This window comes from Nannobrachium achirus (genome assembly GCF_963921795.1).
Source record: "Nannobrachium achirus genome assembly, chromosome: 9".
Classification (NCBI taxonomy): Eukaryota; Metazoa; Chordata; class Actinopteri; order Myctophiformes; family Myctophidae; genus Nannobrachium; species Nannobrachium achirus.
In genome coordinates, this window is record NC_137818.1 from 7,282,467 (window position 1) to 7,297,284 (window position 14,818).

A 14,818-nucleotide genomic window follows, 5' to 3' on the forward strand; every position below is an offset into this window, starting at 1 on the left:
TGAGGTTAGGGTTAGGGTTTGGTTTAGGGTTAGGCATAGTTTTACTGAGGTTAGGTTTAGGGTTTGGGTTAGGGTTGGGCATAGTTTAAGTGTTCGGACACGTTACCTCTGCGTTGCGTTAGAATCCACGCTGTCAAAGATAAAAGCACCAAAAAAGTGGCTTGGTCAGCCGGGATTGCTAGCTCAGTCGGTAGGGCAGCATGCCTACGATCACTGAAGGCGATGGTTCGCGTCCACTGACGGTGGATACATGTTCGAGTAAACATGTGTCGGCTCATGCGCACTAAGACTCTCCCTCTGCTTCTAACGGATGACGCCGAAAGCGTCCCAACGCGTCTGCACGGGTGACGCCGAAAGTCTGAAGTGCGTCAGGAGGGTGAAGAAGTGGAGGTGAGAACGGGCTGTGTGTGGACATGTTTGGCATCCGATCCCATGTGTTAAGCTCTCGCTCTCTCTCTCTCTCTCTCTCTCTCTCTCTCTCTCTCCTGTCCAGATTCCTCAGGTGAGCTACGCCTCCACGGCTCCGGAGCTGAGCGACAACAGTCGCTACGACTACTTCTCCAGGGTGGTGCCTCCGGACACCTACCAGGCCCAGGCCATGGTGGACCTGGTGAGGGCCATGCGCTGGAACTACGTCTCCACCGTGGCCTCCGAGGGCAACTACGGCGAGAGCGGAGTCGACGCCTTCATCCAGAAGAGCCGCGAGGACGGTGAGTCTGTCTGTACGCTGACGACGTCACGTTGTCTACGTCTCTGTAAGGCTGTCTGGACGCTGACGACGTCACATTGTCTACATCAAAGATATTAACTCTTCTAGTGCCAATCCCGAACTAGTTTGGCTCTATTTGTCGGCTAGCGACGCAATTTGGAGTGCCAATCCTGAACTAGTTAGGCTATTTTGTTGGCAAGCGACGTTGTCCTTACCGTGAGCTGATTCTGGAAAACGTAGGTGGTCCGAGTCGTCCTACGTTTACCAACGTTAGTATCGCCATATTCAACTACCTCCAACTACTTGTTAAATCCGTCTTGCTCTATATCTCTGAAGCAGGGTTTCTCTTGAGTCTGACGTTGATGACAAGAAGTTGTCTACATCACTAAGGGTGCTGGGACACCCTAGGGTTCCGCCAGAATACTTGGGTAATATTTGGATCAATTTGCATCGATATCACTTCAGTTTAACACATTTAGACCCTCTTCTAGACTGTGTGCGCGTGCATGCATGCGTGGGTGCGTGTGTGTGTGGGTGGGTGCGTGCGTGCGTGCGTGCGTGCGTGCGTGAGTTCGTGCGTGTGTGTGTGTGGGTGCGTGCGTGCGTGCGTGTGCTTGCAGTGTCTAGAGGTGTTCTGGAAGACCAGGTTTGCTTTGATAGCAGCCTTAAAGGGATATTTCACTTAAAAAAAAACTCCAGGCTCAGGCCCTCTCCCCACACACACCCATTGTAACTTCAAACTCCATTTTAACCATGATAGATTCATTAAGAACACCAGTTATTTTTTCTGGTGACTCATACTACCCTCCTAATACGTGAGCAGGCCCTGTTTTTTCAATAACCTTTTTCATTTATTTTTAATAAAAAAGTTTTGTATTGATTTTTTTTCCATTTTCCCAAAGAATTATTAAAAATAAAAGAAAAAAGTTATTGAAAAAACACGGCCTGCTCACGTATTAGGGTGGTATTATGAGTCACCAGAAAAAATAATGGGTGTTTGTAATGCATCTATCATGGTTAAAATGGAGTTTGAAGTTACAATGGGTGTGTGTGGGGAGAGGCCCTGAGCCTGGAGGGCCAGATAACATTTACATCAAATATAAATATCGAATGAAGCAAATTAAAAACAGTTCGGGGTGTTCATAAAAGCCTGATTAGACGATAAAATGAACAAAAGTTTTTTTTTTTTTTAAGTCGAATATCCCTTTAAGCTCTTCTTTATGGTTGAGTCTGGCTTTCTCTCATCTTGTTGACAATAAACCATAGATTGTCTTCAGTGTGGGGTTCAGGTTAAGTCAGGCCAGCTGGCTGGTCACTGATCCATATAACAGCTTCCACCGTGGACACTTTATAGATCCATTATCCTGACCAGCTCGCAGGGGTGTCACAAGGGGCGGGGGGAGTGGGACTGAGTTACCAGGGCCCAAGGTGGAGGGGCTTTCATTATTTTATACTTTAGCTATTGAAAAATAGCAGATATACAAGCTCACAGCGCGGCACCGAGTGCCGCGCTGCGAGCTTGTAGATCTGCTATTTTTTGAAAAGTTGTGAAAATGTGGGCAAATCTTTGAATATTATGTATTTTTGTAACTCAAATTTTGCTTCTTGGGGGTCCCTGGAACGAAATATTTTGAGATGGGGGTCCGTGGCCAAATACATATCATTTTGAGGGGTTCCTTCACATGAAAATGTTCGAGCACCACTGACAGAAACATATGTTTTTCAAAAAACCTAAGAAGGATTTGAAATATTCAAAGACTTGCACACATTTTCACGATTTTTCAAAAATAGGCTAGCAGACCTACAAGCTCGCAGTGAGCTTGTATATCTGCTATTTTTCAATAGTTAAAGCACAAAATAACGCGTAATAATGCATTCCCAGTTCCTCCTATGAAGAACATTCATGGGGGCCCGCAGTGAATCCTTGTAGGCCTACCCAGGGCCCAGAATGTGGTGCTACAACCCTGCCAGCGCGCTGCTCCTCGCAGAATGCTTAAACAGAAGGTCTGGTCTCTGTAGTCTCCATCCATCGCACTGAGCTGCAGTCTCTGTAGTGTCCATCCATTGCACTGAGCTGCAGTCTCTGTAGTCTCCATCCATTGCACTGAGCTGCATTCTCTGTAGTCTCCATCCATTGCACTGAGCTGCAGTCTCTGTAGTCTCCATCCATTGCACTGAGCTGCAGTCTCTGTAGTCTCCATCCATTGCACTGAGCTGCATTCTCTGTAGTCTCCATCCATTGCACTGAGCTGCAGTCTCTGTAGTCTCCATCCATTGCACTGAGCTGCAGTCTCTGTAGTCTCCATCCATCGCACTGAGCTGCAGTCTCTGTAGTCTCCATCCATTGCACTGAGCTGCAGTCTCTGTAGTCTCCATCCATTGCACTGAGCTGCATTCTCTGTAGTCTCCATCCATTGCACTGAGCTGCATTCTCTGTAGTCTCCATCCATTGCACTGAGCTGCAGTCTCTGTAGTCTCCATCCATCGCACTGAGCTGCATTCTCTGTAGTCTCCATCCATCGCACTGAGCTGCATTCTCTGTAGTCTCCATCCATTGCACTGAGCTGCATTCTCTGTAGTCTCCATCCATTGCACTGAGCTGCATTCTCTGTAGTCTCCATCCATTGCACTGAGCTGCATTCTCTGTAGTCTCCATCCATTGCACTGAGCTGCATTCTCTGTAGTCTCCATCCATTGCACTGAGCTGCATTCTCTGTAGTCTCCATCCATTGCACTGAGCTGCATTCTCTGTAGTCTCCATCCATTGCACTGAGCTGCATTCTCTGTAGTCTCCATCCATTGCACTGAGCTGCAGTCTCTGTAGTCTCCATCCATTGCACTGAGCTGCAGTCTCTGTAGTCTCCATCCATTGCACTGAGCTGCAGTCTCTGTAGTCTCCATCCATCGCACTGAGCTGCATTCTCTGTAGTCTCCATCCATTGCACTGAGCTGCAGTCTCTGTAGTCTCCATCCATTGCACTGAGCTGCAGTCTCTGTAGTCTCCATCCATTGCACTGAGCTGCAGTCTCTGTAGTCTCCATCCATTGCACTGAGCTGCAGTCTCTGTAGTCTCCATCCATTGCACTGAGCTGCAGTCTCTGTAGTCTCCATCCATCGCACTGAGCTGCAGTCTCTGTAGTCTCCATCCATCGCACTGAGCTGCAGTCTCTGTAGTCTCCATCCATTGCACTGAGCTGCAGTCTCTGTAGTCTCCATCCATCGCACTGAGCTGCAGTCTCTGTAGTCTCCATCCATCGCACTGAGCTGCAGTCTCTGTAGTCTCCATCCATTGCACTGAGCTGCAGTCTCTGTAGTCTCCATCCATCGCACTGAGCTGCAGTCTCTGTAGTCTCCATCCATCGCACTGAGCTGCAGTCTCTGTAGTCTCCATCCATCGCACTGAGCTGCATTCTCTGTAGTCTCCATCCATCGCACTGAGCTGCAGTCTCTGTAGTCTCCATCCATTGCACTGAGCTGCAGTCTATGTAGTGTCCATCCATCGCACTGAGCTGCATTCTCTGTAGTCTCCATCCATTGCACTGAGCTGCATTCTCTGTAGTCTCCATCCATCGCACTGAGCTGCAGTCTCTGTAGTCTCCATCCATTGCACTGAGCTGCAGTCTCTGTAGTCTCCATCCATCGCACTGAGCTGCAGTCTCTGTAGTCTCCATCCATTGCACTGAGCTGCGGTCTCTGTAGTCTCCATCCATCGCACTGAGCTGCAGTCTCTGTAGTCTCCATCCATTGCACTGAGCTGCAGTCTCTGTAGTCTCCATCCATTGCACTGAGCTGCATTCTCTGTAGTCTCCATCCATCGCACTGAGCTGCAGTCTCTGTAGTCTCCATCCATTGCACTGAGCTGCAGTCTCTGTAGTCTCCATCCATCGCACTGAGCTGCAGTCTCTGTAGTCTCCATCCATCGCACTGAGCTGCAGTCTCTGTAGTCTCCATCCATTGCACTGAGCTGCAGTCTCTGTAGTCTCCATCCATCGCACTGAGCTGCAGTCTCTGTAGTCTCCATCCATCGCACTGAGCTGCAGTCTCTGTAGTCTCCATCCATCGCACTGAGCTGCATTCTCTGTAGTCTCCATCCATTGCACTGAGCTGCATTCTCTGTAGTCTCCATCCATCGCACTGAGCTGCAGTCTCTGTAGTCTCCATCCATTGCACTGAGCTGCAGTCTCTGTAGTCTCCATCCATTGCACTGAGCTGCAGTCTCTGTAGTCTCCATCCATTGCACTGAGCTGCATTCTCTGTAGTCTCCATCCATTGCACTGAGCTGCATTCTCTGTAGTCTCCATCCATTGCACTGAGCTGCAGTCTCTGTAGTCTCCATCCATTGCACTGAGCTGCATTCTCTGTAGTCTCCATCCATTGCACTGAGCTGCAGTCTATGTAGTGTCCATCCATCGCACTGAGCTGCATTCTCTGTAGTCTCCATCCATTGCACTGAGCTGCATTCTCTGTAGTCTCCATCCATCGCACTGAGCTGCAGTCTCTGTAGTCTCCATCCAGACCCGCCCCTCGGTCCTCAATGATTACAGACCAGTCGCCCTGACATCACAGGTCATGAAGGTCTTTGAACGGCTGGTTCTGAACCTCCTGAGACCGGCGGTCAGTGATCACCTGGACCCCCTTCAGTTTGCCTACCAGGCTGATATTGGGGTTGACGACGCCATCACCTTCATGCTCCATAAGGCTCTCACCCATCTGGAAGATCTGGGCAGCACAGTCAGAATTATGTTTTTTGACTTCTCCAGTGCTTTCAACACTATCCAACCGTCTCTGCTTGCGGAGAAGCTTACGCTGATGGGAGTGGACAAGGGCTTTGTGGCATGGATCACAGACTACCTTTCAGAAAGGCCACAGTCTGTGAGACTGCAGAGCTGTCGGTCTGATGTGCTGGTGAGCAACACGGGGGCCCCGCAAGGAACTGTGCTCTCACCCTTCCTGTTCACTCTCTATACATCGGACTTCCTCTTCAATTCCAAGACCTGTCATCTGCAGAAGTTCTCAGATGATACCGTGGTGGTCAGCAAGATCTCGGGTGACAACACGGCTGAGCACGATGGTGTGGTTAGGGACTTTGTGCAATGGAGCGAGGCTAACCATCTCAGGCTCAACGCAAGCAAGACCAAGGAGATGGTGGTGGACTTCCGCACCTCCAAGAGAGTCCCCCCGGTGCCAAGCACCATTAACGGTGAGGTGGTTGAGCTTGTGGATAACTACAAATTCCTCGGAGTACACCTGAATAGTTCACTGGACTGGTCGGACAATGCACAGGCGATTCACAGCAAGGGGAAAAGCAGGCTGTTCCTCCTGAGAAGACTGAGATCGTTTGGGGTGTGCAATAGGATGCTACAGATGTTCTATCAGTCTGTCATGGCAAGTGTCCTCTTTTTTGGTATAACATGTTGGGGTGGCAACAACAGAGCAGGTGACACGTTTAACCTAAACAGACTGGTGAAGAAAGCAGGCTCTGTCGTCGGGTCCTCTCTTCAGGGGGTGGAGGAAGTAACCAGTGTGCGCACAGCGAGGAAGCTGGATTCCATCTTGGAGAACTCCTCCCACCCCCTCCATCTAGAGATCACCAGTTACTGGAGTAAGAGAGGAAACGACCGCTTTACCTACCCAGGACGGAGATGTGAGAGATTAGGAAAATCTTTTGTACCGGCTGCCCTTAAGCTGTACAACGAGACACATAACGGACGCTTGAAAAGGTCTCCCTTCCTAACTTAGACTGACGGAACCTTTGCTGTATTGACATTGACCTCTAAGGAACTATTGCTGTATTGACTTTGACCCAAAAGGACCGTCCAGGAAGAGTGCTCATGTGCGTCTTGCGGTGACACGCTTCCTAGTTTCTTCTTTTTTCGCACTGATTTTTTTTTACTTTGCACTATTAGTTTGTGTTGGTAGTTTCTGAGTATTTTTGCTTTGTTTAACAATGACAGTGAGATACTTGTTTGCACTAACTAGCATTGACTGCTATGGTCTTTTTTGCAAGACACTTTATGTATATATACTTATATATTATTCGCCCCCTCTATTGATGCACCTTCTCTTTATTGGTACTGTACTGCTCTTTTTTTTGTTCTCTTGTTTCTTTCCCTCTTATCTATTTTTTCTTACGTCTCTGTAACTTTGTAAATAACTGTATACTGCTGTGCTACTACTGGACAACTGAATTTCCCCCTTGGGATAATAAAGGTATCTATCTATCTATCTATCTGTAGTCTCCATCCATCGCACTGAGCTGCAGTCTCTGTAGTCTCCATCCATCGCACTGAGCTGCATTCTCTGTAGTCTCCATCCATCGCACTGAGCTGCAGTCTCTGTAGTCTCCATCCATTGCACTGAGCTGCAGTCTCTGTAGTCTCCATCCATCGCACTGAGCTGCAGTCTCTGTAGTCTCCATCCATTGCACTGAGCTGCAGTCTCTGTAGTCTCCATCCATCGCACTGAGCTGCAGTCTCTGTAGTCTCCATCCATTGCACTGAGCTGCAGTCTCTGTAGTCTCCATCCATTGCACTGAGCTGCATTCTCTGTAGTCTCCATCCATCGCACTGAGCTGCAGTCTCTGTAGTCTCCATCCATTGCACTGAGCTGCAGTCTCTGTAGTCTCCATCCATCGCACTGAGCTGCAGTCTCTGTAGTCTCCATCCATCGCACTGAGCTGCAGTCTCTGTAGTCTCCATCCATTGCACTGAGCTGCAGTCTCTGTAGTCTCCATCCATCGCACTGAGCTGCAGTCTCTGTAGTCTCCATCCATCGCACTGAGCTGCAGTCTCTGTAGTCTCCATCCATCGCACTGAGCTGCATTCTCTGTAGTCTCCATCCATTGCACTGAGCTGCATTCTCTGTAGTCTCCATCCATCGCACTGAGCTGCAGTCTCTGTAGTCTCCATCCATTGCACTGAGCTGCAGTCTCTGTAGTCTCCATCCATTGCACTGAGCTGCAGTCTCTGTAGTCTCCATCCATTGCACTGAGCTGCATTCTCTGTAGTCTCCATCCATTGCACTGAGCTGCATTCTCTGTAGTCTCCATCCATTGCACTGAGCTGCAGTCTCTGTAGTCTCCATCCATTGCACTGAGCTGCATTCTCTGTAGTCTCCATCCATTGCACTGAGCTGCAGTCTATGTAGTGTCCATCCATCGCACTGAGCTGCATTCTCTGTAGTCTCCATCCATTGCACTGAGCTGCATTCTCTGTAGTCTCCATCCATCGCACTGAGCTGCAGTCTCTGTAGTCTCCATCCAGACCCGCCCCTCGGTCCTCAATGATTACAGACCAGTCGCCCTGACATCACAGGTCATGAAGGTCTTTGAACGGCTGGTTCTGAACCTCCTGAGACCGGCGGTCAGTGATCACCTGGACCCCCTTCAGTTTGCCTACCAGGCTGATATTGGGGTTGACGACGCCATCACCTTCATGCTCCATAAGGCTCTCACCCATCTGGAAGATCTGGGCAGCACAGTCAGAATTATGTTTTTTGACTTCTCCAGTGCTTTCAACACTATCCAACCGTCTCTGCTTGCGGAGAAGCTTACGCTGATGGGAGTGGACAAGGGCTTTGTGGCATGGATCACAGACTACCTTTCAGAAAGGCCACAGTCTGTGAGACTGCAGAGCTGTCGGTCTGATGTGCTGGTGAGCAACACGGGGGCCCCGCAAGGAACTGTGCTCTCACCCTTCCTGTTCACTCTCTATACATCGGACTTCCTCTTCAATTCCAAGACCTGTCATCTGCAGAAGTTCTCAGATGATACCGTGGTGGTCAGCAAGATCTCGGGTGACAACACGGCTGAGCACGATGGTGTGGTTAGGGACTGTGCAATGGAGCGAGGCTAACCATCTCAGGCTCAACGCAAGCAAGACCAAGGAGATGGTGGTGGACTTCCGCACCTCCAAGAGAGTCCCCCCGGTGCCAAGCACCATTAACGGTGAGGTGGTTGAGCTTGTGGATAACTACAAATTCCTCGGAGTACACCTGAATAGTTCACTGGACTGGTCGGACAATGCACAGGCGATTCACAGCAAGGGGAAAAGCAGGCTGTTCCTCCTGAGAAGACTGAGATCGTTTGGGGTGTGCAATAGGATGCTACAGATGTTCTATCAGTCTGTCATGGCAAGTGTCCTCTTTTTTGGTATAACATGTTGGGGTGGCAACAACAGAGCAGGTGACACGTTTAACCTAAACAGACTGGTGAAGAAAGCAGGCTCTGTCGTCGGGTCCTCTCTTCAGGGGGTGGAGGAAGTAACCAGTGTGCGCACAGCGAGGAAGCTGGATTCCATCTTGGAGAACTCCTCCCACCCCCTCCATCTAGAGATCACCAGTTACTGGAGTAAGAGAGGAAACGACCGCTTTACCTACCCAGGACGGAGATGTGAGAGATTAGGAAAATCTTTTGTACCGGCTGCCCTTAAGCTGTACAACGAGACACATAACGGACGCTTGAAAAGGTCTCCCTTCCTAACTTAGACTGACGGAACCTTTGCTGTATTGACATTGACCTCTAAGGAACTATTGCTGTATTGACTTTGACCCAAAAGGACCGTCCAGGAAGAGTGCTCATGTGCGTCTTGCGGTGACACGCTTCCTAGTTTCTTCTTTTTTCGCACTGATTTTTTTTTACTTTGCACTATTAGTTTGTGTTGGTAGTTTCTGAGTATTTTTGCTTTGTTTAACAATGACAGTGAGATACTTGTTTGCACTAACTAGCATTGACTGCTATGGTCTTTTTTGCAAGACACTTTATGTATATATACTTATATATTATTCGCCCCCTCTATTGATGCACCTTCTCTTTATTGGTACTGTACTGCTCTTTTTTTTGTTCTCTTGTTTCTTTCCCTCTTATCTATTTTTTCTTACGTCTCTGTAACTTTGTAAATAACTGTATACTGCTGTGCAACTACTGGACAACTGAATTTCCCCCTTGGGATAATAAAGGTATCTATCTATCTATCTATCTGTAGTCTCCATCCATCGCACTGAGCTGCAGTCTCTGTAGTCTCCATCCATCGCACTGAGCTGCATTCTCTGTAGTCTCCATCCATCGCACTGAGCTGCAGCTATGAAAGAATATTCCATCTCATTGATCTAGAAACCCTCTGGGCGCTGCCAGAGCTTACAGGCATTTACATCGTTACTGTTACTGTGGTGTAAAGTACATTTAATCAAGTACTGTACTTAAAGGACTAGGGGTCGACCGATATGGGTTTTCATGTTCGATTTCGATAAGTCGTGATCAAAGAGGCCGATAACCGATATTATCAACCTGATATGCATTTTAAGTAAAAAAAGGAAAAAAGAAAAAAATGTATCCCCCAATTTGAAATAAATGTCTAGAGGCTCACATAGTCGCCACATACTAGAATAGCGTTAAAAATGTTTTCCGCAGCAGGAAATCGCTGAAAATCAGTAACCAAGATGCAAAATAATAATAAAAAAAAAAATATCGAAATCTTTTTCAACTTTTTTTCCGACATCGATATTTTGCGATATTAATAAATGTTATGAATATCGACTTCGATTATCGCCCGTTTCGATAATCGGGCGATCCCTATAAAGGACAACTTTGTTTTTTTACAACAAGGGTTCATATTTTAGATTGTAATTAGAGCAAAGAAAAAGTGAGTGTTAAAACGTTTTCATTTGCTTCGTTCTATTGTTTTATCGCGTTTACCGTGCTAAAATGTGGGGCATGCGTACGTATGGGGGCATGCGTACAAGTGGCTAAATGTTTTTTACAATGAGCCTTTTTTCTATTGCTATTTACAGTGACACTTCTAGCCCCCATAAGTCACATCCAGCCATGAAAGGTTGTGTTGTATCTTGGGAATGGGCTTATACTGTGTAAATTGACGTATTTATTTAACCACTTGTACGCATGCCCCCAACCACTGAAATAAATAAGAATCTCTAAAACAATAGAAAGAAGTAAATGAAATTATTTTAACTCTCATCTTTTATATTCTTTAATTACAATCTAAAATATGAACCCTTGTTGTAAAAAAACTAAAGTTTTCCTTTAAGTAACATTTTGATGATCTGTTTACGACACTGGAGCATTTCCATTGTTCAGTACCACTACATCTCTACTGTACTATTACTCACTACAATCATCTGAACATTTTAGTTACTACTACAGTTACTATTACAAATCATACATGAACCACTTCAACCTTATATACAGTACATGTTAGCCATTTGAAAATATCTACAAGATCACACTGTGACAATGTGATCTACTATTTTCAAAAATATATTTTTTTATCCATTTGACATGGATGGGGCATTCTGCATAACAAGTACTTTCTACCTTTTACACACCATAGTTCTCCCTATGGGATAAACATATCTATGGGTACATTTGTACAAGTAGTTACTTTACACCACCATAGTTTACTCCCCTTATAGGATAAATGTAACTTACCGGTATGTAATTAGTTACTCTACACCACAGCCTCTGCCTCTGGGATATTGTGGCAGACATGATGGATTGTAGTTGTTCTTGCTGGTTGGCTTGGAGCTCAAGGCTATGAGGTTCCCCTCAACCACCACCGTTCTGAATCCCCATGGCATGCTGTGGAAGAAGCTGTGATAACGAGGCATACAGAACCAGTAAGAACTGATGGATTCTAAAGTGCTTTGCACACAGGCGCGATTTGCGTTTTTACCGTTTGCTGCATGATTAAAACGCATTGGATTTGGTGTGCAATGTCGTGCGGAATCCGTGCTGCAGATCCGAAAAGGAGTCATAAAAGGAGTCAATGAGTTTTTACCGCATGCGACAAGACGCACAAATCGAACTCGATCGGGGGGAAAACGCACCGCCGCAGCCACCTGCCGCATGGCAAATTCGGAGCCGATGTGCATGAGGTCATAGAGAATCAATGTTTTCTTTAAAATGTTTTCTTAAATTGTCTGTTTTTTTCCGTGCGAAGAAACGTGTCCATGTGCAAAGCCCTTGTCAGTTGGCTTAGCGGTATACTGTAGATCTCAGAGCCTTTCATTTGTCTAGGTTTTACTCCGCTTAAAGATGTGGCGGCATGATTTCCCCCCCCCCTAAAACACGACGATCAGGTATTATGATTAAGAAGACAGACTGCTGGCCTAGCGGTCTAGGCACTTAGGCTCTGATGTGTAGCCTGACAGCAGCGCATTGCGGGTTCAAGTCCCGCTCCCGACGATCTTTGCTGCATGTCTGATGCATTCTGCTGAACCCATTTGTATCTGTATCCGTAGGCAACACGCACTCACACACGCACACGCACACGCACACACTCACTCACTCACTCACTCACACACACACACACACACACACACACACTCTCACACACACACACACTCAGGTTTCCACCTATAGGAGAGAAGCATTTCACATCTAGTTTACACCTCAGAATGCATTCCCTGAGGTCCTCTGTTCCTGGAACAAACCTGACTCTCACACCTCTGAATGTACATGGCACGCACGTATACACACACGCACACGCACACGCAGGGGCGTCAAAACAAATTCTGGGCCCTAGGTACAAGGATTCACTGCGGGGCCCCCATGAATGTTAACTATTGACAAATAGCAGATATACAAGCTCACAGCGCAGCACCGAGTGCCGCGCTGCAAGCTTGTAGATCTGCTATTTTTTTTTTAAATTGTGAAAATGTGTGCAAGAAACGTATGTTTCCATGTCAGTGGTGCTCAAACTTTTTCATGTCAAGGACCCCCAAGATGATATGTATTTGCCCCCCCCCCCCCCCCCCCCCCCCCCCCCCAGAAGCAAAATTTGAGTTACAAATGTTTGCTTAAAAAATAAATATATTCAAAGATTTTCCCCACATTTTCACAATTTTTCAAAAATAGCAGATCTACAAGCTCACTGTGAGCTTGTATATCTGCTATTTTTCAATAGCTAAAGTTACTAGGGCCCCTCCACCTTGGGCCCTAGTAACTCAGTCCCCCCCCCCCCCCCCCCTTACGACGCCCCTGCGCACGCAGCGCAGCACACACACACACACACACACACACACACACACACACACACACACACACACACACACACACCACACACACACACACACAGCTCTGAACGTACAGAGAGAGAGAGAGAGAGAGAGAGAGAGAGAGAGAGAGAGAGGCACTAACAACCCTGGAGCCTCTGTCTCAATGCATTCTGGGAATTCTGCCCACCTGCGCCACATCTGACCTTATGACCCCTGCCCAGGAGGAGGCTAATACGTATCTACGTGAAGAGAGCTCTGAGTGGATCCCCCCCCCTCTCTATGTCTCTGTCTCTGTCTCTCTCCCCTGCTAGCATCATTATTGGTTTATTGGTGTATTATTAGTATTATTATTAGGTGTATTATCAGTACTAGTCGTGTAGTCGGCGACCTGGCCAACCTGGGAACGATGTAAATTGAGAATGAATGCCCCACCCTTTAATGCAAACCCCATTATACCTGTTGTCATGCGACCTGTTTTGACCATCTGTTTGCCTGTGTGTCCATTTATGCCCATATATGGAGATATCTGTCTGTTTGCGTCCATGTTATGCCCATATATGGAGATCTCTGTATCTCTCTGTCTGTGTCCCTTTTATGGAACGATGTACACATTGAATGAATGCCCCACCCTTTAATGCAAACCCCGTTATAACTGTTGTCATAGGACCCGTTTTGACCATCTGTTTGCCTGGGTCCATTTATGCCCTACCTGCAATTGAAGCTGTTTCTTGCCTTAAAGATTTTTTCTTTTACAACAAGGGTTCATATTTTAAATAGTCCATTACAGAAAAGAAAAGATGGGCGTTAAAATGTTTTCATTTACTTCTTTCTATCATTTTAGTGATTGTAATTGGCTAATTATGCATTTTTAGACCCAATAAGCCCATTCTCAAAATGCACTGCAATCTTTCATGGGCAGATGTGACTTAAGGGGGGGCTGGTGTAAATAGTAACAAAGATTTTGCGGGCTTATTGTGCCTAAAAAGAGATATTTAGCCACTTGTACTCATGCCCCATGCAACAGAAAGCATCTAAAAGATAGTCTGGGATCACTTCACTTTTCGGGCTTGTAACCGGTCTGGAGCGGAAACCACAAAACGTCATGTTGTAGTACTCAAAGGACTACAATTTGCCGGAAAGATCAAACCGGATTCAGTTTAACACAAAATATTCCCCTGCACTCAAGGACATACTTTTAGGGCCTACCCAATAAACTCCTTGATGCGGAGTATTTTTGCTTTTGAAAAAATCGTTTGGTATATGCATCTTTTAGTCCAACTGTTAGCGACTGGCAAGACTACAATAGGCTACTCGAGCATTTTAATAGGGATTGGGGAAACAAACGCCGCTTCTTCTAGTGGTTTCCACGCTTTAGGCGGAAACCAAACGGCCTGTTGTGAACGAACGCGAGGTTACTAAAAGATGAACCCTTGTAAAAAGAAAATTGGATTCAAATAGTTTCTTTGTCTCAAACAAACAGACAGACAAACAGACAGGCAGACCGGCAGACAGACAGACAGGCAGGCAGACAGTCAAGGTAAACGTTGGGAGTCCCACAGGGACCGTTATCAGGGTAAAAATCATTTAGTCGTCCATTCTATAAAGTGTCTCCTCCAGAATGGGTCCCTTTGGACCAACGTGTGTCTCCATAATGTGTCCCTTTGGCCCAGTGTGTGTGTGTGTCTCCTTAGCTCTGCTGTGACTCATCACTGCTCTGTTGGATGTCTGCCATTAGGCAGACATTGTGCACACATAGACACACGTCCAGGGACGTGCTGGGCCCCTGATTCAGCCCGGGAAAAAGAGTTGGAGAGGCCCTCATTGCGTGCTATAGAGAGAGATCTCTCTCTCTATAGCACTGCTGCTGCTACTCAAAGATTTGTGACAAGCCGGTGGGCCAATTACATGAGTTATATTTCGTCGTTGTCGGGTGGAAACCTTGTATGTCCAAAACCGTTTGTTTTGTATTTATCATTTTAAAAATGATTTAAACTAGTGAAAACACTACTGTTTTCACTACTTTTGTGCAAACAGTTTAATTTTTACTTTTGTGCAAACAGTTAATTTTTTTCCTAATGGCCGGCCTGGACCGGCCGGGAA

General features: G+C 46.7%; 1 protein-coding gene across 1 annotated transcript in view; it reads left to right on the forward strand.

Annotated features, from left to right (window-relative positions):
- Positions 1–598: 598 nt before the first annotated feature.
- The window catches only part of LOC308291241 (metabotropic glutamate receptor 4-like), a gene marked incomplete at both ends in the record, with an annotated part of 134,254 nt that continues 120,034 nt past the window's right edge, over positions 599–14,818 (forward strand). Inside the window, one exon of the mRNA XM_080733214.1 lies at positions 599–710. Within this exon, the coding sequence (XP_080589340.1) occupies positions 599–710 (112 nt within the window). The remainder of the gene's footprint in view (positions 711–14,818) is intronic.